The 21,024-nt window shown below is 36.4% G+C and overlaps 1 protein-coding gene across 4 annotated transcripts in view; it reads left to right on the forward strand.

Annotated features, from left to right (window-relative positions):
- The window catches only part of LOC122323046 (FERM domain-containing protein 5), a 91,182-nt gene that overhangs the window by 64,128 nt on the left and 6,030 nt on the right, over nucleotides 1–21,024 (forward strand). For 2 of the 4 annotated variants that reach the window (XM_043216679.1, XM_043216677.1), the window contains exons 2-13: nucleotides 898–1,002; nucleotides 3,004–3,046; nucleotides 4,164–4,242; nucleotides 7,197–7,294; nucleotides 8,278–8,401; nucleotides 9,989–10,076; nucleotides 10,739–10,827; nucleotides 11,762–11,825; nucleotides 11,979–12,070; nucleotides 13,917–13,991; nucleotides 15,157–15,225; nucleotides 15,408–15,514. In XM_043216679.1, coding sequence (XP_043072614.1) covers nucleotides 898–1,002; nucleotides 3,004–3,046; nucleotides 4,164–4,242; nucleotides 7,197–7,294; nucleotides 8,278–8,401; nucleotides 9,989–10,076; nucleotides 10,739–10,827; nucleotides 11,762–11,825; nucleotides 11,979–12,070; nucleotides 13,917–13,991; nucleotides 15,157–15,225; nucleotides 15,408–15,514 — 1,033 coding nt within the window. Of the gene's footprint in view, nucleotides 1–897; nucleotides 1,003–3,003; nucleotides 3,047–3,414; nucleotides 3,456–4,163; nucleotides 4,243–7,196; nucleotides 7,295–8,277; nucleotides 8,402–9,988; nucleotides 10,077–10,738; nucleotides 10,828–11,761; nucleotides 11,826–11,978; nucleotides 12,071–13,916; nucleotides 13,992–15,156; nucleotides 15,226–15,407; nucleotides 15,515–21,024 lie in introns of those variants that run through there. The other 2 variants (XM_043216680.1, XM_043216678.1) reach the window with 2 other exon arrangements.

Consider the following 21,024-nt stretch of genomic DNA (forward strand, 5'->3'; position numbering starts at 1 on the left):
TGTTTCTCCTTCTTGTGTGTTTGCTTGGACAGATTCTCAGATTTCAACAGTCATTTGTGATTTCCAGGCTTGGAAAAGTCAACGAAATACATTTAAATACATTTAAAAATTCATGGAAATTCCTAAAGGGATCGAAATGTGTTTTGTTCAGCTCTGCTTTGAAATATTTAATTGGCTAGATAATGCTTTTTGTACAATAAAACATGCTAAGCATCACCTTGATAAAATCAGCGTGTTTGTTGTGGGTTTTATTCTACTTGGTCTCATGGCATAAATGTACCTTGGTGCACTTTTTAGCGAGACACAAAATATGTACCAACAAGTACATATCACTGCAGTAAAACTCTGTAAAACTTTTATTCCTAATCAACTCTGAACCACCACAATATATACTATACCACTATATCAACGTAAAAAAATGTGCCAAACCTGTGTTTTAGCATCACTCAGTGGACATTTCCTTTTTTAAATTGCGACGTACAGTAAGTTGCGTAAAAACAGTATATATTTTTATAAGACCAGGTTGGAGGCATGTACTCTAAACTCTAATATTGACATGAAACCTGGCAGTAGAAATTAAAGTACATCCCAACAGTCTCTGGAAATGCTTAAAAACTTTATGATATGTCTAAGAAAAGGTCATGAGAATCAAATAGAAATCTCTCTTTGCATTATTATTGGATATAGAGAATCTCTTCAAAGGAGTCAAGAAATTCAAAGGAATTTTTATCAGAGTAATAGTAATTAAAATCCTATGCTTTTCTCCTCAACCTAAATTTTTGTTTTATTTGGCTGGTCAGTTCTACCATATTTTTCTTTTGTTCCAAAAATTAACAACATTCCCAGACATATAATAAACTGCCCTATAGATCATTTGTTTTTCTTTTTGTTTTTCAGAGGGATGCCAAAGGCCAGTATTTGTTCGACCTCATCTGCCATCATCTAAACCTGCTGGAGAAGGACTATTTTGGCATAAGATATGTTGATCCGGATAAGCAACGGGTGAGTGTCCCACCATGTGGCTTGCGTCAAACAGTCCAAGGTCAACGGTAATGCAGAGCACCAATTCATCATCTCAGCATCCGTGTTCACAGCCGTTTTAATAGGAGAAAGCTGCATCTGTCAGGATACAAACTGCCTTTCATTTCTTAGAGCGTATTGGTTGTGATGCTGAATAAGTGATGAATTCATGTGTGTTATGGGTGAGCTGTGATTGTATTGATCCTGCACCAGTCAGACTGAATTTGAGGGTCATTCTGATGTAATTAGGAAGTGTCACTGAAAGAGACAAAACTGATGAATGATGGAATGAACCTTCTAGAAGGACAGGTTTGAAAATCATGTGAGACCAGGCCCTTAGACCATTATGTGGCTCAGATTAATAGATCTTGCTTTAAAGGGACAGTTAACACACACACACACAAACACACACACACAAATATGCTGTTATTTTTGTCATGTTCTTACAAACATGTATGTGCAATAAGAAAAAAGATGTTCTCCATATTAATTTCAGTGCAGGGAAGTTAAAATGTAGAATAGACTAGCTTTTCAGTGGCCCTATATTGTAAAAAAATGCCATGCATCAATATACTTTACTTCCAAAAAGTACATATCAAATGGATCCAATTAAGTTCATAAATCCAATTAGAAATGCTGTTAGAGGTACTAGAATTGTTTTTAAGGTTTCCAAAGAGTTTTTGATCTCTTTTAGCTAAAACATCTGTATTTAAATATAAATATAAATTATATTGTGTGTGTATATGCATCATTTTTTTTTATATTTTAGTATAAATATATACTGTCTTTTTATTTCAATGAACAGAAATTATTTTAATTGTTTTAGATAACAATAACAATACTGCTTCAGACATTTTATATTAACAATATATTTAAAAAAAATCTTGGAATACTTGGAATTTAGTTTTGGTTGTAACATTTTATATCAGTTAGGTGCAAGACATCATTTCTAATTACTGCTCTTCTAATTTAGGTTTATGTTTTTTTTCTGTAAAATTTGTAATATCTTATATTTTATATCAGCTTTATTTCAGAATATTTTAGAGCTATATTTAACAATAACAACATTGTTTTAAATGTTAAGAATAAATTTTATACCAACAAATTATTAAATGTTTAAATATTTGAAAACATGACATATGTATTTTACATTTAATAAAAATATTTCCAAATTTATTGAAAAAATATTAAAGATACTGAACATACTGTATAGCCCCTGTAAGAAAAAACTGTCTAAATCTGTGCTGATCTGTGTTCACTAAGTGCAGACCTGACAGTGCACAAGCTTTACATACACATAATCTAGAGTTCCTTCATGTCTGTCTTTTTGACTGACCCCCTTTGGGAGCTTTTTGCATTGAGTGACATAAATAATAATGAGGGCATCTAACTGATGCTAGTCTGCTGTAGATGACACACTGGGACAACATTAGCATCTACTGAGTGCCCACAGTTCCCTTTAGTATATTCCTAGTTGGCAAAATATGGCACAGATTAGCTGACAGTCCAGAATACAATAATGTGTCAGGGAAAATTTGGACCAAAAAGCTTTCAGATCGCTAGAATATGAAATCGAATCTAGCCTGATGCTATTTCTAGACATTAGCCTACTGGCACTAAGACCCAAATATCATTTTTCTTCAAATCCAATGGCTCGGTTTGGCTGATTTGGCTTATCTGAAGCTGCACACAATAGCAGCGATAGAATCTCAGCATGACGTCGAAGATGTGCTAATGTTTTGCTCCGGAGAAGAAAGAAATGAGATGAAATGATTAATATATCTACCCTGCCCCCATCTCACACTCATACCGATATCAAATCTCTGTACATCTACCCACACTGACCACCTGCTCCTGTGTAATTATGTGTTAGATGAAATATAGATGTAATATGTGTGTGTGTGCATGTGCTCTGGCCGTATATATGTGTGTGTGTGTGTGTGTGTGTGTGTGGAAATAAAACTCTCTTCTCTGTTGTTTTAGCACTGGTTGGAGTTCACCAAGTCAATTTCTAAGCAGATGAAATGTAAGTATCATCAGTCAGATCTTATTTATAGTGTGCTAGCTGCCATAATGGAGCAATTATGAACAACAGCACTTTGGTGACCGTAATAAAGCATGCTAATGGGATTCATGGGAACTATACGTTTAGAAATGGCGCAGTCTCAAATAGGAGCTATTGTTTGATGAAGTGATGATGTTGTTCTGACATTCAGTGGGTCTGGAAACCTTGTTATACTTTTATATTAGCATCCAGACCAACACACAGTTTTATAGTTATGATTATAGTTATGGTCTGTGGTATGAACAGGCGTTTGCTCATCATTTTGTATGGTTCTGAACAAGCTACTGCAAAAACAACTTTCTTAAGGATTGTTTTTTCCATCCTTGAAGCAAGATACATCTACCTGAGAAGCAAAACTGCATAAGATAAGGTGTGTTTTCACATTGTAGAATCTACAGAGAAATTAATAAAGTAGCAAAAAAGTTTCAATATTTAATTGTACTTGTTATACTAAAAAGATGTCTTAGCATTATAAATAGACAGTTGAAATTATGAAACAATGGAATGAAAGTTACTTTCGTTATAAACAAGCACACTGTTTAATCATAATTTTTTATTTTTGTATTTGTTTGACCGCCATGATTTGTACTTTTGGGGGCAACTGAAACTAAGGCAAAAACTGTGAGAATTCAGTTTTAGCATTAATTCTCCAAAAAAAAATGTATTATAGTGTTGAAACACCGGTACACATTACTGTATACAAAATATATTTTTTTTTATTATCCCACCTGCAGATTGTTTTCTAGATTTTAGTTATGATTATGAACCTCTTGTGTTAACCTTTAAAATTATTTTAACTATAATCATTTCAAAATTGTGTTAGATCTATGTTAACAAAATGTCAGTGGGATAACAAATATAAGTTTAATTTGGCTCTGAAAACAAATATATTGCATATTCATACATATTGCAAAACTGTGATGCAATCTTGCTTCTCAAGTAAACTTGTTTTTAAAGATGTTTTGATTAAGTCATAGCAGTACACAGTGTGTATATGTATTATGCAGCAAGTACTAAATCAGATGAAGTACACCGATGGAGGCAGTGGTTCTGAATCATGTTAATTTTCTCCACACAGCACAACCTCCATTCACAATGTGTCTGCGGGTAAAGTTCTACCCACCAGATCCTGCTGCTCTAAAGGAGGAGATCACCAGGTAGGAGCTGCCACAATGAAAGCGTTCTGCTTTTTGAATTCGGTACCTAAGTCACATGATTAAATGGCACCTGATTACAGAGCTGGCATGATTTCTTGCATAAAAGGATAAGATTCCTTTAGGCATAGCCTTAAAGTTCTGCTTTGATTAAGCATTACAAACCAAACGGCAACAGATGTTTGGCAGCACAAGAAAGTCGTTCAACTGGATTTAAAACATCTTTTTTGCCCAATGTGGTCAATTTGCTATGGAATATCCTAATATTTGGATCAGAAGGAATGCAAAAGGGCTGTTAAAATAACTGAAAAACTAAATAAAATTGTTTTACTTAAATATTATCAATATTCAAATTTATATTTGAATTTAAAAGCCATAATTTCAGTTGAGGGGGAGCTTTTAGTCTCAACCTCAGACGTTATGCCCATTTAACTTCAGGAGTTGTTGTAGGATCTTTAAAAAAGTGCATAATTCTTAAATTAATGTTTATAAACCATTATTAATGAATGAATTAATTTGCTTAAGCAATTAAAAACAAAACAGCATCATGTACGTATAGCCTAATATTTAGTCTAATAATAGCTTTTAATACAAAGAAACAAAAAACAATCAAAAAGAGGACTTTTTCATGTAAATTAAAATTGGAATGCAACGTTTTTGTATTTAAATATGTGCTTAATTTTAAATTCAACGAATATATAAAAATTTATTTTGACAGCCCTATAAGGCAATGCTGTTTTTTCCACATCTTGTTGTCTGCAAAGCCATTTTTATGGCCTAGTTTCTACGTAGACCTGCGTCTGTTTCTCATTATTTACAATACATGCAGAAAACAATGGGTGGAGCTAAACAGGCAGCGAAGCAGGAGCAGGCGTTGACCACCATCTGTGGAGGCGGTGCTTATCCACACCGCTACGTCATAGAGTTGTACATTTCACAAGCTGTCGTTTTGTCAGATTTGCTTCAAACCAAGCTGTTTTCAGACAAGAAAGCTTTCAGTTCCGGGTGTTTTTTATAGTAAATATTAAATGTCCCCCTTAAAACACTCTAAACATATACAAGTGCCTATATGACTCTCATTTTGCTTTTACCCTTAATATTCAAAGCTGTTTCTCACTCGGCGCTAAGGAAATACGTACAGTCAGTGACTCCTAACAGATCCCTTTGAATGATACATGATTAGCCTCTAGCAAGCAAAGTCTTGGCCGGCATCACAGTATCTCTCTCCACCTCTTTCATCCCCTCTCGATCAGTCTGCAATGAGGTCACCCAGAAATTCAAACAGTTGACCTGGAACGAGATCTTATGATACTGTGCTTCTTATAACCTAATGAGGGGCTGCATTAATGACAGTGTGTGCGTATAAGTAGCAGACGTTAGATGCTTTGACGTATGGGCACTTCGCAGTGAGGTCAGGTATAGATTGATGTGTGGAGTAGGGGGAGATGCTAGTGTTTACTGTACTGTGAAATGAAATGCTTGCGGGGAACACAAAGTAATAACTTACAGTGAAATGAGAAGAGAAGCTGGAAAGAGACGTGAAATTAGAGGACGAACATAAGAGTTGAAGACAGGAATTAAGATGAGAGAGAAGCAGGTAGACAGAAGGAGCAGAAAGACTAATGAGGGATATGGCTGAGAAATAGAGGGATTATCTGAAAAAAAGGACATCATTTGGAGCGAATGGAAGAATTAGCATAGTTCCTGTAAGATAAAGAAATGTACCCATCGTGAGCAAAGGTGTCTCAGCTGTTGGGAAAAAAGCGATTCTGTCTTTCTGCGCTTTCTCCTGTCACTCATAATTCCACAGCAAATCTATGCTGAGTTCTTCCGTGCTTGGAAATTATCAGGTCTTAAAACAAGATTATTGCTCAACACCATGCACAAATTTGTCATTAGCTTAATTTCCATGGCGAACGAGTCACTCATACCCAAACTGCATCTTAGCAACATAGCAAAGCAGCAAGTGCTCCATTTTTCACATCATGCATATATATATATATGTATATGTAATACTCATATTTAATGTCTTACTTATGTACTAATGCCATATTCATATTCCACAGAGCAAAAACAAGCATCTCAGCTCAATACTTTGCCATTTAGCTGTTCCTATATTTTGCCTGTCCTTCTCCAGAACCAAATGACACTGACACTTAGAGTGTGTTTCCATAAATGGCAGGTTACAGATAAAGAAGGAAACCGATATGTAGGCCAGAAATTGACTGGTGGCTACAGAAAATGCCATTTAGCTGCTGTCACCTAGAGAGAATTCGGCGAACATAATTGCATTTTTAGCTCCTATGGCCTCTTAAGTGAAAAGCTATTAGCTCTAGCTGGGCTGGCCTACTTTGAGAAGTTAAAGACAAGCATGTCGCTCTTTACTCATGGGACATATGTTGCACTGAAGGTGAGAAGAGCCAAGTACCAGATTGGGACTAGATTGATTTATGAATAGAAAATGTGACACTGGTGCATGAGGAAGCTCTTTTCTTTATGTATTTTAATATCACATAAATGTGTGTAAATATATTTTGAATTTACCCTTTCCGTTCTATTAAAAGCTAATCTGTGAGCTCTAAATCCTGTGTTTATAGCATTATACTGCTGTGAGACAGATGTTAGGTGCAGGACAAAGACATTTGAGTTTTTTGTCCCCTGAAATCTCTTTTTTTTGGCCCGAACTTTAGGGCAGCTCTTCCCAAAACAGCAATCCTGTTCTCAGTTCATTAAGAGAGCTCATTTCAACCAAATCAAAGAGAAATATTCAGCATGCTTTGAGAGACAGTTGAATCCACATACATTTTTTTTTCTCCTTCCTTGAAATTTGTATCCATCATTATCAGCCCTTATCATTACAGACAAATAGCTGAACGTTTAACATTTTATTTACATAGTCCAAGAAGAATGGGACGTATAATGGAATGGTATTTTCTCACTCTGTACCCTGGTTGCAGGTATCTCGTCTTCCTCCAGATCAAAAGAGATCTGTACCACGGTCGTCTCCTCTGCAAAACGTCTGATGCTGCCATGTTGGCTGCCTACATCTTACAAGGTAACGTAGAATGAACTGTGACCCTAGAATATCTAATATAAAATCTGCATCAGAAGTTTGGGATCAGTAAGCTTATTTTATTCAACAAGGATACAAGTCCTGATTAATAGAAATGTAACATTGCTTTTGGAGAAATATTAAGCCAGCCAACTAAATTCAACATTGATAATAATAAGAAATGTTTATAGAGCTGCAAATCAACATATTTGATGATTTTTGAAAGATCGTGGGACACTGAAGGCTAAAGCCAGCGCAGCAGAAAATTTTGTCAGCGCAGGAATAAATTACATTTTAAAACAAACTGATACAGAAAACAGTTGTTTTAAATTGTAATAGTAGCAATATTACGGTTTGTACTATATTTTGGATAAATGAAATGCAAAATTATAATATGATTTAAAAATATTTATATAATAATTTCTAATATAATTTTTGGAATCTTAAAAAAACAAAAAAAATTGCCGTTTTTTTTTTTCTTTGAATCCAACATTATTTTCAAACCTAGAATAAATAAATGGATGAACTTCTAGTCCACAGAGATGTTTGAGTCACATGACAAGGGAATATAGCGGCTCTAAGGGCAGGTTGCACGGTAATGTTCTTTGACAGGTTGATCAGGCGCATGTTTTGGACGACACTTTTGAATTAAAGATGCACTGTTCCATCACCTCAGAGCACAGAACAGTGGCCAGGGCTTATGGGTACAGAGGGCAGAAGCAAATGGCCTACTGAAAATGCTATTGCTTGTATGCTAATCCGTAAACCGCCACATACCTACAAATAATACATATGGCTTCCAACACTTCCTCTCACAGAAAATGTTCATTAAGACAACACGTTAACATGTCCACGTCAGCTAAAATGCATCTGAATAACACGGTTGCACGATGAAAGATTGATTTATGTGTCTGCTTTACTGTGCTGAGGTTGGCCTCTGTGAATGGTAGCATGATGAAAGATTGATTTTTATGACTACTTTGCAGCTGAGATTGGAGACTACGACCCAGGAAAGCATCCAGAGGGCTACAGCTCAAAGTTCCAGTTCTTCCCCAAGCACTCAGAGAAGCTGGAAAGAAGGATTGCAGAGATTCACAAGACCGAGTTAATGTATGTGTAACCTTTATCCCCTTCATTTTCCTTTATGTATGGCTCAAGAACTATTGAAATGCCTTTTAAGAATTTCCTCCTTTCTGCTTGTTGTATATCTCTGTTATCTGCTAACAGATTTTCTTAGTTTGAGGGTCTTAATATAAATAAATAGGTTTTTAGTGTGACGTCATGTACATTTAGGTTCATTTTGGTAACATTATGACATTGGGTGTCATAAACTATAATCAAAATTTCCTTGTTTCTTATGCCGGAATGAGAGTATGAGAGTTTCATATCGGCATAGTACATGATATATTACAGAAGAGGCAACTTTTAAATGGGAAAAATATTGAAACTTGTTTTTCATTTATTAATGCGATGCTATTGGTTTAATTTGATTCAGTGATCTATGCTAAGCTATGCTAAAATTGTTATGCATAGCATAGTTATGCAAAAACGTTAATTATTAATTATAATCTTATTAACTCTGGGGGAGTTGAAGAATGAGCCTATTCTCTAAAAAAGTAGAGTGTTCCTTTAATGTTAATTTATACAATGTAAAATTTTGAAAATGTATTAAGACAGAAAATTTGGGGTCTATAATGTTTTTCATGTTCTCTAAAACAGCTTTTATTACAAAAATGTGGTAAAACAGTAATATTTAAAATATTATTATAATTTAAAATAACACATTTTGTATTTGAATATATATTCTATAACATAGTTTATTCTTATGGTGGCAAATCATCTTGTACTGTAGGTCGGATGTCATTTTAACATGGAAGAAAGCCATATGCCATCATTGACCAAGTTTACACGAGCAGGTCCAATTATAAAACCCAACGAATGATAAACTGTTAAACGGTCAAATAATCATGGGTTTAGTGATGGATTTAGTCTATTAATTGATTGCAGGATTGTAATTTGTCTTTAGAAGCAGTTGACTATTCTTATACGGATGGAACATGAAAATAAGGCGTTGCGACTTCTACACTATAAAATTTACGGTCACACCAAACAGGAGCATGATTACTGCTGCCCTCTGGTGGTCTGACCGTTTTTATGAGCTGTTCCGTCAGTCCAATCATGGAAGCTATGTTGGGAATGTAGAGCGATGCTCCAAAATGATGCAGTAAATCAGTTCTTGAGTCTGTAAGCAATCGCTTTCTCACAATGTTATGGGTCGCTTTTCTTCTTTGATTTGCATTGAAATACAAGCCAGGCTGTCTTGTTGCATTAAGGCCTTGAATGTTAAATGGCCAGTGCTGAATAAAACATGAACTGGTAAGAGCTTTCCTAGAGCGATGATACTTGAACCGTCTGGTTGGTTTGGTTTTGCTTTCTATTTAGTGGCCGCTAATCAATGCCGTTCAAGTGTAAAGTGTCAAAATAGATGAATTTGTTCATATTCAGATTAGCAAGTTAGAGCAAATTTTCGCTTTGCAGGATATGTTGACTACAAAACCACTAGAATGTGGATTCAGTCCAGTACCAATGGCACCGGTGTAACAGTTTTGAAATGTACTTGGTGACTCTGATGCGCTGTTGCTGTGGTTGTTCCCCCATTGAATGACACAGATGGTGTTTTAATGTGTTGTTTTGCAGAGGTCAAACTCCAGAAACAGCTGAGCTGAAGTTCCTGCAGAAAGCACAAATGCTTGAAACATACGGCGTGGATCCTCATCCGTGCAAGGTTAGATTACTCTCTCTGACGCATATATAGCTCGCCTCCAAAAGCTATTGTGTATCGTGTAAAGGTTTCTCAAAGTTTTATGAACCGAGCGTCCTTGTATAATGTCAGAATAGAATGTTTAGGAAACACAGAAAAGATTCCCGTTTAGAGGCTGCAAGTTTCTAGAACTTTATGTTAAAAAGTGTTCATTAATTTCTGGTGAGAGATCAAATGATCAAAGTTGACTATTAAGACAATAGCTATTACAAAGGGTTTATATTTTAAATACATTTCAAATAAATAATGCTCTTCATCACAATGTCCATATTATTGTAATTTCAACATTATTTCAACATAAAAGTAAATAAGAAATGTTGTTTGAATGATGTTGTTTCTGAAAGATATAAAAACAGAAACAGGTATTTCAAAATGTTATAATGTAGTGTGATATTTAAGTTTCAGCGAGGGTTTTTGGTCTCCGGTTTTTGAAACGTCTGTCTTAACAGCCCAAAACTGCCCATTTTGCTGCTGAACATAAGATTGAGCCACCCGAAAACAAAAAAGTATGAAGGTGTAATTGATACGATCACTTTTGTACTGTGCTGGATTGAGTTTTCCTTCTCAATTTCTGCTTGCTGAGAAATGAATGTGACACGGTCCTGCTCTGACGTTGTTCATCACAGGATGTATCTGGTAACCCGGCTTTCCTCGCCTTCACCCCGTTCGGTTTTGTCGTGCTACAGGGGAACAAAAGAGTCCATTTCCTCAAGTGGTGAGTGACTAATACTTGCCTCTTTTCCCTACTGAACTTCTATTGACGTCTTCGGGGCTGAGTAAACACAGACATGCATACACGCATGCATCGTGAAGCTGAAAATAATGAGTCATTCTCGCCTAGCGACGGGCTATGAGTATACAAGTCACAGCTGGTTTTATTATATTGTATTATACGTTCCCAGCCAAAAGGGCCCGACCATCTGCCTTTTTCTGAGCCGTTAGAGCAGACAGGTGTCCAATTATCCTTCACCAGCTCTCCATCCAGAGGGCATGTTTAAAGTCATCTGGACTCTGAGGTCTGGCCATACAAAGAAAAGAGAAATGCATAAAATACTGAACCATTGTGCTGCCTGTCCTTTTGTCAGTGTCTCAGGGTTTTTTTTTATATTTGGTTCAATTTATAGTGCATGTTAAAGTGGAAGTGAAGAAAGATTGCAACTGTGCAATCTGTGTTTATTTGTAAAACAGAATATGGCAATTCATAGTTTTTCATGACAAATAAAAAAAATGGCTTGTTCATTGTAATGAATGAAAATGGGCTCATGTTGTTCAGTTTCTAAACATTTTTTTAACTAATTTGTTTGATTTAATGCATTTGTAATGAGACTTCATGAATAATAGCCTACATGATAATTATTTAATTTTCCACTGTGACATCCTCCTCTCTCTCTCTCTCTCTCTCTCTCTCTCTATGTATATATATATACACCAAAACATATCAAATAATGTGTGTATATATATATAATCTGTTTGTGTGTGTATATATCAAATAATATACAAAACATATTTTTTATGTCGATCAATAGATAGATCACACAATATATATATATATATATATATATATATATATATATATATATATATATATATATATATATATATATATCTCATAATATCTTAATATATGTGTTCTTCTTTTATTTGAACAGGAACGAGGTGACCAAACTGAAGTTTGAGGGAAAGACATTCCATATATATGCAAATCAGAAGGAGGTGAAAACATTAAATATGCAATCATTTGTGAAGTCAAAAAATTACAATATACCAAACTTCCTTATGATTATGACTCAATCCGTGAAGCTTTAGTAATTCTCTTCATGACAGAGCTGCATTTGTGCACCTTTAAAGACTTCTTGTTACTCGCAGGACAAAAAGATCATCTTGACGTACTTTGCACCAACTCCAGAGGCCTGCAAGCACCTTTGGAAATGCGGTGTGGAAAATCAAGCCTTCTACAAGTGAGTTTTGCACATGTCCCTGCCTTGAGACAAATTTATTTGTTTGGTTAGACAGGTGAGATGCTTCTGAAAGGGCAACTGCACAATGAACAAGTTTCAGAAATAATTTGTCTCTTTTTGGCTCTTCCTAATTGCAAAACACTGTCATTTCGTCTCTCCAGAGCATGATATTTAAGACTGGTAAATAAGCTGACTAATAACTAATAATGCTAGACATTTCTGCAGGTGTCTGGACACCTACGTCTAGATGCTGTCACTGTTTTTACCTCATGGGGGTCATCTAATGGAACAGCCACGTGTTGAGAATGACCTTTACCGCGCGAGCAATGAGAGATGCGTTCTGCTAGCTCCTCCGGAGGGATGTCCGTGCGCATTTCACTCACCGTTCAATGTACGTGTCCTTGGAAATGCCATGAGAAGTGTTTAAAGTGACGTGCAGCTCGACGCAGACCGTGGTGCTTCAGCTTTCTAAAAGGAGAGCCCAGTTTCATAACGAGGCGAGCCACCTCTGATTTCGTGATAAATGATTTTGGCCGACTGGGGTGACATCCTTGGAACGAGAGTCTGTTTCAGCGTTCATCATGAAGTGTGGGAAAGCTCAATTTAGGCGAAGGGAATGGTGTAATCACTGATTTGGCTAGGCGCCTTATCAAAACTGAATCTACATGTTATTCCAAGTTTGATTGAATTCATTCCGCTGCGGGCAAAGAAAAATGTGTAGCTGCAGTTTAAGTCCCCCGGAGAAAGGGGAAATTGTGGCAGGTGAAGGCAGATGATAATTGAAAAGTAGGTTTTATGATTCACATAAAGGCCGTCTTTGGGGAAGGAGATTCCACACATGGTGATGAAAAGCCCGAATCAAATGTTCACCAGAGACCGTCTGAGCTCAGCCCAAGGTTTTAGTCACTAGAAGAGTTGCATTGAAGATGTGTACTAGCTTTAGCAACCAAACCTTTTGAGCATGCCAGTGGGTTTTGTAATTAGTGCTGTATTTGTATGTGTACTGTGGTTTATATAACAAAAAATTACATAAATATATAGATGTAAATACATGTATATATCCTCAAGCGCTTGGCGGAAATGTCATGCCCCTTATCATGACATGATGTGGCGTCCCCCCGCTATAACACCAAAACAATAAAATTTTTTTGCATCCAACAGAGACGTAATTACTGATTATGATGACTTAGTGCTGTCTTTTTACGTGTCTCACCCAGTTTAATTCGTAACACTTGACAAATGTAAAGCAGTTCTTTTGCACAAATGCCTGACAGGTTCATGTAATATTTTAACTAAAAACCATAGATTGTAAAATTTTTACTGCAGTTGGTATTGGAAGTAATGTATTTAGAGTCGATCCACACGATACCCAATGTATGCAGGCCGCATAGGGCCCCGAAACACGAGGGGCCCCTCTTGCTCTCAAAGATGATTTAATTTTTGTATTGTTTTTTAATTTGGCCATTGGCTGTGAAAACACAAATGTGTGTTTTCATGTTGGAGTGGATTATCCCTTTAGGTACATTTTTCTGTAATACTTAAATACCAAGCATTTTTGTTCGTTTTACTCAAATAAAATTAAAAAGGCTCTGTATACTTCTACAGAAGTGATTATTGTGGATTACCTGTACTTGTACACCAAATACAGATTCAGTACTAAAGAATCTTAGCAAGGTTGAACATATTTGATAACAGCAATGACATATTTGTGCTTAAAAGTTAAAAGAGAAATGATTCTTAATTCGGACTGTGTCAACAGTGTAGTTTTGAAATAATGAGTTGTGCTAGCCTTCTGGTTTGTTTTTGCACGTCTAGAGCTTAATCATTTCTCTCTGTCTCCTGTCAGGCTGGAGAAGTCGAGCCAGGTTCGTACAGTGTCCAGCAGTAACCTGTTCTTCAAGGGGAGTCGTTTCCGCTACAGGTAAGTGTGGACAGACAGACAGACACAGCACGGGTCACTGCCGGCGGACCGCCACAAGCCTCAGGGGTCCCTGCTCCAAAAACAGCCTGCTGTCCTCGTCACGGTCACGTAGAGGTGACTGCTTTGGAGCCAATGCGCCACAACCTGCTGCGGATGGAGCTGTTCGCACAGGCCACCTTTTAGACACAGACGTTTACTTAATAACTGCAATCGTAACAGATGAATGGAGCCATCGGGGCAATTAAACAAACAGCACGATCAATTATTATAGTGGGCTCTCAGGCTCAAACACCTCATTAGGAAATTGATAACAGTTATTTTCTCACTCCTATGTAAGGAGACAGGCAGGATTTTAAGGCGTTAAGGGACTCCACTGAGGGTTTTTGTTTAAAGAGAAGTGGTTCAGTCACAGCCTGAAAGGCAGAGATTGAGTTAAGAGAGGGGACTCAATAAGGTTAATCTAATTCCTGAGCTTCATGGACTCTAGTAGCAGCGGTCACCATTCCTCACAGTCACAGGGATCACAATTCCCACCAAAATGCCAGCGGTTTGAACGTGACTGGAAAACATAGCTGCTTTCTTTTGGTTGGTTTTGATAGATGAAGCTGGTCAAAACGGTCTTAACTAGGGTGTGAAATTAACATCCGAAACCAGTGGTATATATAAAGTATGCATGTATTTAATAATATAGTATAATGTAATATAATAATAAAATAATATAATTTCATAATTTTTAGTTTTTGTTTAAACTATAAATGCAAGGAAAATTCTGTATATTTGCTTTAAATATATTTTAGATATTTCCGATATGATTGTTGAATTATAAATTGAGAATGTTATATCATTTTAGATATTTCTGATATATTTGTGTGTGTGTGTGTGTGTGTGTGTATATATATATATGTATGTATGTATATATGTATATGTATAGTTTTGGTTAAAGTATTAGTTTTAGATACTCGTTTTGGATATTATATATTTACATTTTAGTTTATGATTACAAATAAAGAACAATGTTTGCTTTGGTCCACTTAAAGAGTTCTTTATGTACCTTTTTAGTTATATATTTATGGGTATTTAATTTGATAAGGCAAATAATGCCAATATATTTCACTCTAGCAGGGGGAACTAGACACGTCAGTTGTTTTTTTTTGTTTAATTTCAGTGGAAGAGTAGCCAAAGAGGTAATGGAGCAGAGTGCAAAAATTAAACGGGAACCTCCAGAAATACACAGGTATGCATGAGAGTGGATCAGTTATCTTTATAATTGTTCACCCTGGGTAACGTTCTTTTGATTTAGTCTGTTATGTATACATGCATGCATGTCCAGTAAGACTGATGTCTGTAGTCGTAGGATGTACTGTAATATGATAAATGGGTGTGTTGATACAGTACTGCATTTGTATGTGGTCACAGGGCTGGCTTGGTGCCCAGCAGAAGCTGTCCATCCATCACACACGGACCACGGCTGAGCAGTGTCCCGCGGACCCGCCGGAGAGCCGTACACATATCCATCATGGAAGGTGAGAGTCCAGTTCAACCCATTAACCTGAGTTCAGCTCTACACTGAAACCCTGAAACCACGGGCAGAGCACTAAATGTCAGTGCACTGAATGGTTTGTAATATCATCAAAATGCTGTAGAAAATGGCCAACTCATAATTCAGCAACATATCATTTATAAAAAGAGGACCATTTATGCTAAGGCAACAATATAATATAAAGACCCTCAAGAAGTCAAGAAAAAACTATAACATTTACAATTTATTAATTTACAGTTATTTTAAGGAACACTTGTGTGCCTGTGTAAAGTATATATTTATAATATATTGAATAAAATGTATTTATTTCGTTTTCATTTAGTTTTTAAAATTAATAGTTTCACTCTGTTTACAATTTATTTTTCTAAAAAAATTATGATATATTTATTTTATTCGTTTGTGTATTTGTGTGCATAATTATTATTTTTAATTTGATATTCTGATCATATTTATCTTTCCAAGCATATTTTATCAGTTCCAAACCACATCAATCTTAATAACAGCTAATCTGCATTTAATAATTTATAAGTGATATATAATTGTCAATAAAAAAGTTTTCTTTATAGATAAAAATAAACCAAAAATATATTAACCTCAGACTGAAAAATCCAAATTATTAAATAGCCCATGAGGAACTGGTAAAATGTGCTTGTAAAAAAAAAAAAAAAAAAAAAAACTTGCATAATAATTATGCACACACTGTATATTTTATGTAAAATGCATATATTGATTAAAATAGTATTTATCATTAGTTACATTTTTAAGTTTAAAGTTTATTTTTAAATAAATTAATATTGTTTCAGAAAAAATATTTTACTTATACATGTTTATAATGTTTACAATACATGTGTAAATATTATCATTCATAAATTAATCAAATTTTTATTTCCTAAAAATATTCGACTTCTATATATATATTCTGTATGGAGAGAGAGTGAGTGAGATCGATTCCTGATATACTTATTTATATATTTTATTTTACACACACCCCCTCACCAAAGTTCACAAGTTGACCGCAAGCAGTAATATGAGGCTGGACCGGCCGTCACTTAGAGGAGTGGAGATACAGGTGCTCCTGTCAGTCACGCACACTCTATTTCTGTGCCAGCTGTGTACAGTCAGTACTAACACTTCCCTGTGGCACCAGCTGTGCCATCTTGTCCCACCCATCCGAGGCTTGCCGGTGTCCTCTGCCCACCCCTTCATCCTGTGTCTCATCTAATGAGCCTGACTGTTAGACCAGCATCCAACAGAGCACTGCCCTCTCTCAGCGTGAGTTAAATCTCCGGCCACTGTATCCTTTCTGCGATTCAACACAGAAAAGACCATCTTAAGATGTTGTGAAGAGCTCTTGTCTGTAGAGCGATCGGCTCAGAGAGCTGGGGAGGATAAAGTGAACTATCCTGCATGTGCTGACTGGGAGTCTTCAAGGAGTATTAATACCCTCCTCTGAAAATAGACAGGACCTTTCTCGCCATTTAAGTCACTGGCTGTAGAAGGGAGGAGGAGGTGAGAGGCCTGGGAGGGGTAGGATTGGCCACCGCCGTCTTGGGTGCCTACTCTGCCGCTCACCAGCATAGCCAAGCCTTTACGGTGGAAATAGGGCACCGGTAACCGCTAAAGAAGTCCAGCAGCTGCAGACGTTCGCTTTTCGGAGATAAACATGGTGAAGTGCCTAATCCGCATCACCACCCGGGTGAACGTCCACCTGCGCATGATCAACCACTGCTATCGGGATGTAAAGGTTCGGGTGCTGAGTTTGGGGCCTCGTATGCTGGGAAAGGCCCTGGGCGTCCTGCCTCTTTACCCGGCCCTCACGGGACAGCAGGACCAGCTGCGGGCATCACCTTTGCCCATGACTTCAACATCTTATTCAGTGCCCACCACAGGTTTAGGTAAAGTCTAATGTGTGTTTGCGTCTGCACCAGATTTCTTGTTTATTAGGGTTTATTGAAGGTTTTTTTCAGCTAGATGTATTTTGTTTTCTGCTTTGGTTTGATGAAATGGGATTAGGTGGGTTAGAATAGAAAGAGGCAGGTCATGGAATGGTTGGTTGGTGTTACTGCTGTGGTGTTTGTTGTCAGTTAAAAAAGCTCTTTGAGGTATGAAGTGCTTTAATTCTAAAGGACGTGTATTCCCTCTCAAACGTTCGGGGTCAGTAACATTTTCTTTTTTAAAGAAATGGATGCTTTTATTGAGCAAGGATGCATTAAACTGATCAAAGTGACAGTGGAGACATTTGAGCTTTCCGTACATTATTAAAATTACTAAGTTGGAAAAGTATTTTCAACTGTGATTAATAAAAAATGTGTAGTAAATGAGCAAATTAGCATGTTTTTCATCAATCATATTACACTGGAGACAGCTTTACCATTTTGAAATATAGTAAAATAGAAAAGTTATTTTAAAGTGCAGTAACATATTTCACAATACACATTTTTATTCAAAAACATCAAAAATCTGGCTTAACTTTCCATTTTATTTTAAAGTGCCCATATTTATTTTTGAAAATGACCTTTCATTCAGTAAATAAAATAGATGTTAGTGAACGAAAACAACTTGTAACCGTTTATAAAGTTATTGTCTGTCAAAAGAGTTGAGTCTGAATCATTGAAACGAGTTTTCTTAAAAACAAGTCCCAAGCCATTTCATGTTGACGTCAAAATGAAACATTTGCATATTGCATATTAGTCTGAATGAAAATGTAAATTCATTCATTCTTTGCCAGTAGGTTCTGCTTTTGGAGTGGTAAAAAACAGAATCGTTGAATGAATTGTCTGGTCGTCCTTTGGGCATTTTTACTTTTTGACCTTGCATACATGTCAACCTGTTCACTTCCAAAACCAAAATATGAACCTTTCATAACCCATAGGGGCACTTTTTGGTAACTTTATATGATACTGCTGTTGCAAAGAGAAGTTGGAATTATCATCAGAATTATTTGCATTATCTATACATAAACATGCAGACAAACACAACCATCGTCTTGTTTGGATTGTTAACCTACAGGCTAATGTTTTCTTTAAAGAGCAATTAGAGTTGATTAATGAGATATGTGGATAGGAGATACTCTACCTCACTAAGAAACAAATTAATAGTGACAGAATTATTAAAAGGTCTTTTATATGATCATAATTAATAGTGCAGGTTAGAAGCTTGCATGTTGTAGAACCATTCTTGGCAAGGGAGACATTGCCTCCTCAAAATATTGGATGAAAAAAAGTGGTAACAACTAAAAAAAATCTAGCATTGAAAAGTGTTCAAATCCCTCATTTTTCTAAAGAAACATTGTTCAACAACGTTACAGGTAAAACAGGAGTCCAGGTCTTTCTCGCCTCCCCTGAGTCCATTGAGTATTAATAGACCCCCTAAAGCGTGTAATGAGTTTGGTAGGGCCTAATTGAGAATGAATGGTAGAAATTCCTCTTTTGGTGATATGATTGTATATGAGCATTTATGATCAGCTGTGATTGGTTCATGCAAAAAATCTTCCTCTTGTGTTCATGAATCACCTGAATAAACAATATAGTGTCATCGATAGGAACACATGTAAAAAAAGCAAGTTAACTACTTGCACGCAACTATAACCACTTTGTAACGTCAAAATAAGACTTGAAATGGCATGAAAACATGATCTGTGGTAGTTTGTAGTGCATAATAGTCTTAAATTTAAAGTAGATCTCAGTGTTTGTTCACCAAGCTTTGATGACTGATGATCCCAAAAAAAAAAAAAATTAACTATTAAAATGGAAAGCTGAATTGTATAAACTGCCTTAAGCTAATTTGGAATAAATGTTATGCTAAATGCTAACATTTTCAGATTCATACTTGGGTGCGGAAAAAGGGTGCGGAACATGAATTTGATTAAAAATTAAAAATAAGGAAAACTTTGACTGCCTTTGCATTTTATATTCCTGGGTATTCATTAATGCACATTCTGCAAATTTAAGACCTACAGTGCTGTTGCTAATCTTTCAAAGTTGCCATCCTGCAAACATCACAACAAGGAGACAGTATGCAATGCTGCCTGAAAAAAGAACTGCAGGAGTTGCAGAAATGCACAGCGTAATGTTTGAAGGACTGCCGCCTGAAACTAAAACCTGATTCCAGCTGTGAAGCAGGGTGAAAGAAGGATGATAATACCAGGGTAGCCATTCATCAAATGAAGCTCGGTTTTACAAGAGCTGATAACAAGAATTAATTCACCACTGGAACTGCTTTCGCAGAAGAAATTGTGTTCTCAGTCCGGACATCACTTCTATGACATGAGCTAAAGAGAGCGTTTAACACAATAAACACCTGATATATGAACTGAAGAGTTAAAGAAGCAGCCCAAATAGTCGAACACTTTTAACAGGATTTCCAAACTACTGTACTAATAGTTGGAAGTTATTACCATTAAAGGTTCACGTTATACCGTCTGGTCTCTAAGTTTTCAAACAGCGTTTTCATTACTGGCAAATACAAGTAGAGTAGATTACTTTGTTATTTTAACTAGAGCAGTGCACAGTTTTTTTTATGAATTATTAATGCATAAGTTCAGGTAAATACAAAGGCTTCGCAAGCTTTTTCTTACAACCGTGTTACTTGCATATCGCGAATAAAACCCGAGCTGTTCATATCCAGGGTTCTTTAAATTCAGATAAATGAGAGCCGAGTTCGGCTTTGTGCATTTAAAGCAGATGTGCTTCCATGCGTGACCGTTTTTCTCTTTTGCAGGATGTTTAGTATTATAAATGAGAGGCCTTTGGTTGAGCGGTAAAATGTCACATCGTCAAAAGATGAAATCCTAATCCCTTCGCATCAGAATAGAGATGTAACATATCTGCGGTGACACGCTCAAGAATCTAATGCTCAGCAAAACTCGTGTGCTTCGGGTTCCTTGGGGAAAAGGGTATGCGAAAACTGAAGCGCGAGGATTTACGGGAGATTTGCAGCCTTCTTACTTTGTGGTCTGTGCGGTCACTTACTGTGACGAATCCTCTTAACATCATGGTGTTAAAGTTATTATGTTCAAGAACAGAAATATACATCCCGTCTCAAATAGATTTTATGTATCATGCAACTTCTGTATCATTATAATAGACTGGTTTCACAAAACCTATTTAAAGCCTCTCTAAGTTAGTAGCTATTTAAGATCGCGTGCTATATATACGTATGCTTGCTGTATAGTGAGGTCTAGTCCGTTTGATAGACTACGGGCTGCTAATTGTTACAACACCTTAGCAAGTTGGCTGTTTGCCTGTCAATACATGTGATTCCCAGGCCTAAGGGGGCTTGAATTAGCGTCTATCGGAGCAAACAAGCTGGGAAATGTCTTTTCACGTTAGCGCTCTGGTCTGCTTTGCTCCGAGCACATTACTGAACTCCGCGTCTGCGATTCGGTATTCGGGTCTGTCACCTTCATGAGACCCCCTCGAGCACAACACACACCTTTTCGTTTTTTTTTCTGTCCTTTGCGATTGCTACTTGTCAGGTTGTACGAAATGATCC

Source organism: Puntigrus tetrazona, chromosome 18 (genome assembly GCF_018831695.1).
Source record: "Puntigrus tetrazona isolate hp1 chromosome 18, ASM1883169v1, whole genome shotgun sequence".
NCBI lineage: Eukaryota > Metazoa > Chordata > Actinopteri > Cypriniformes > Cyprinidae > Puntigrus > Puntigrus tetrazona.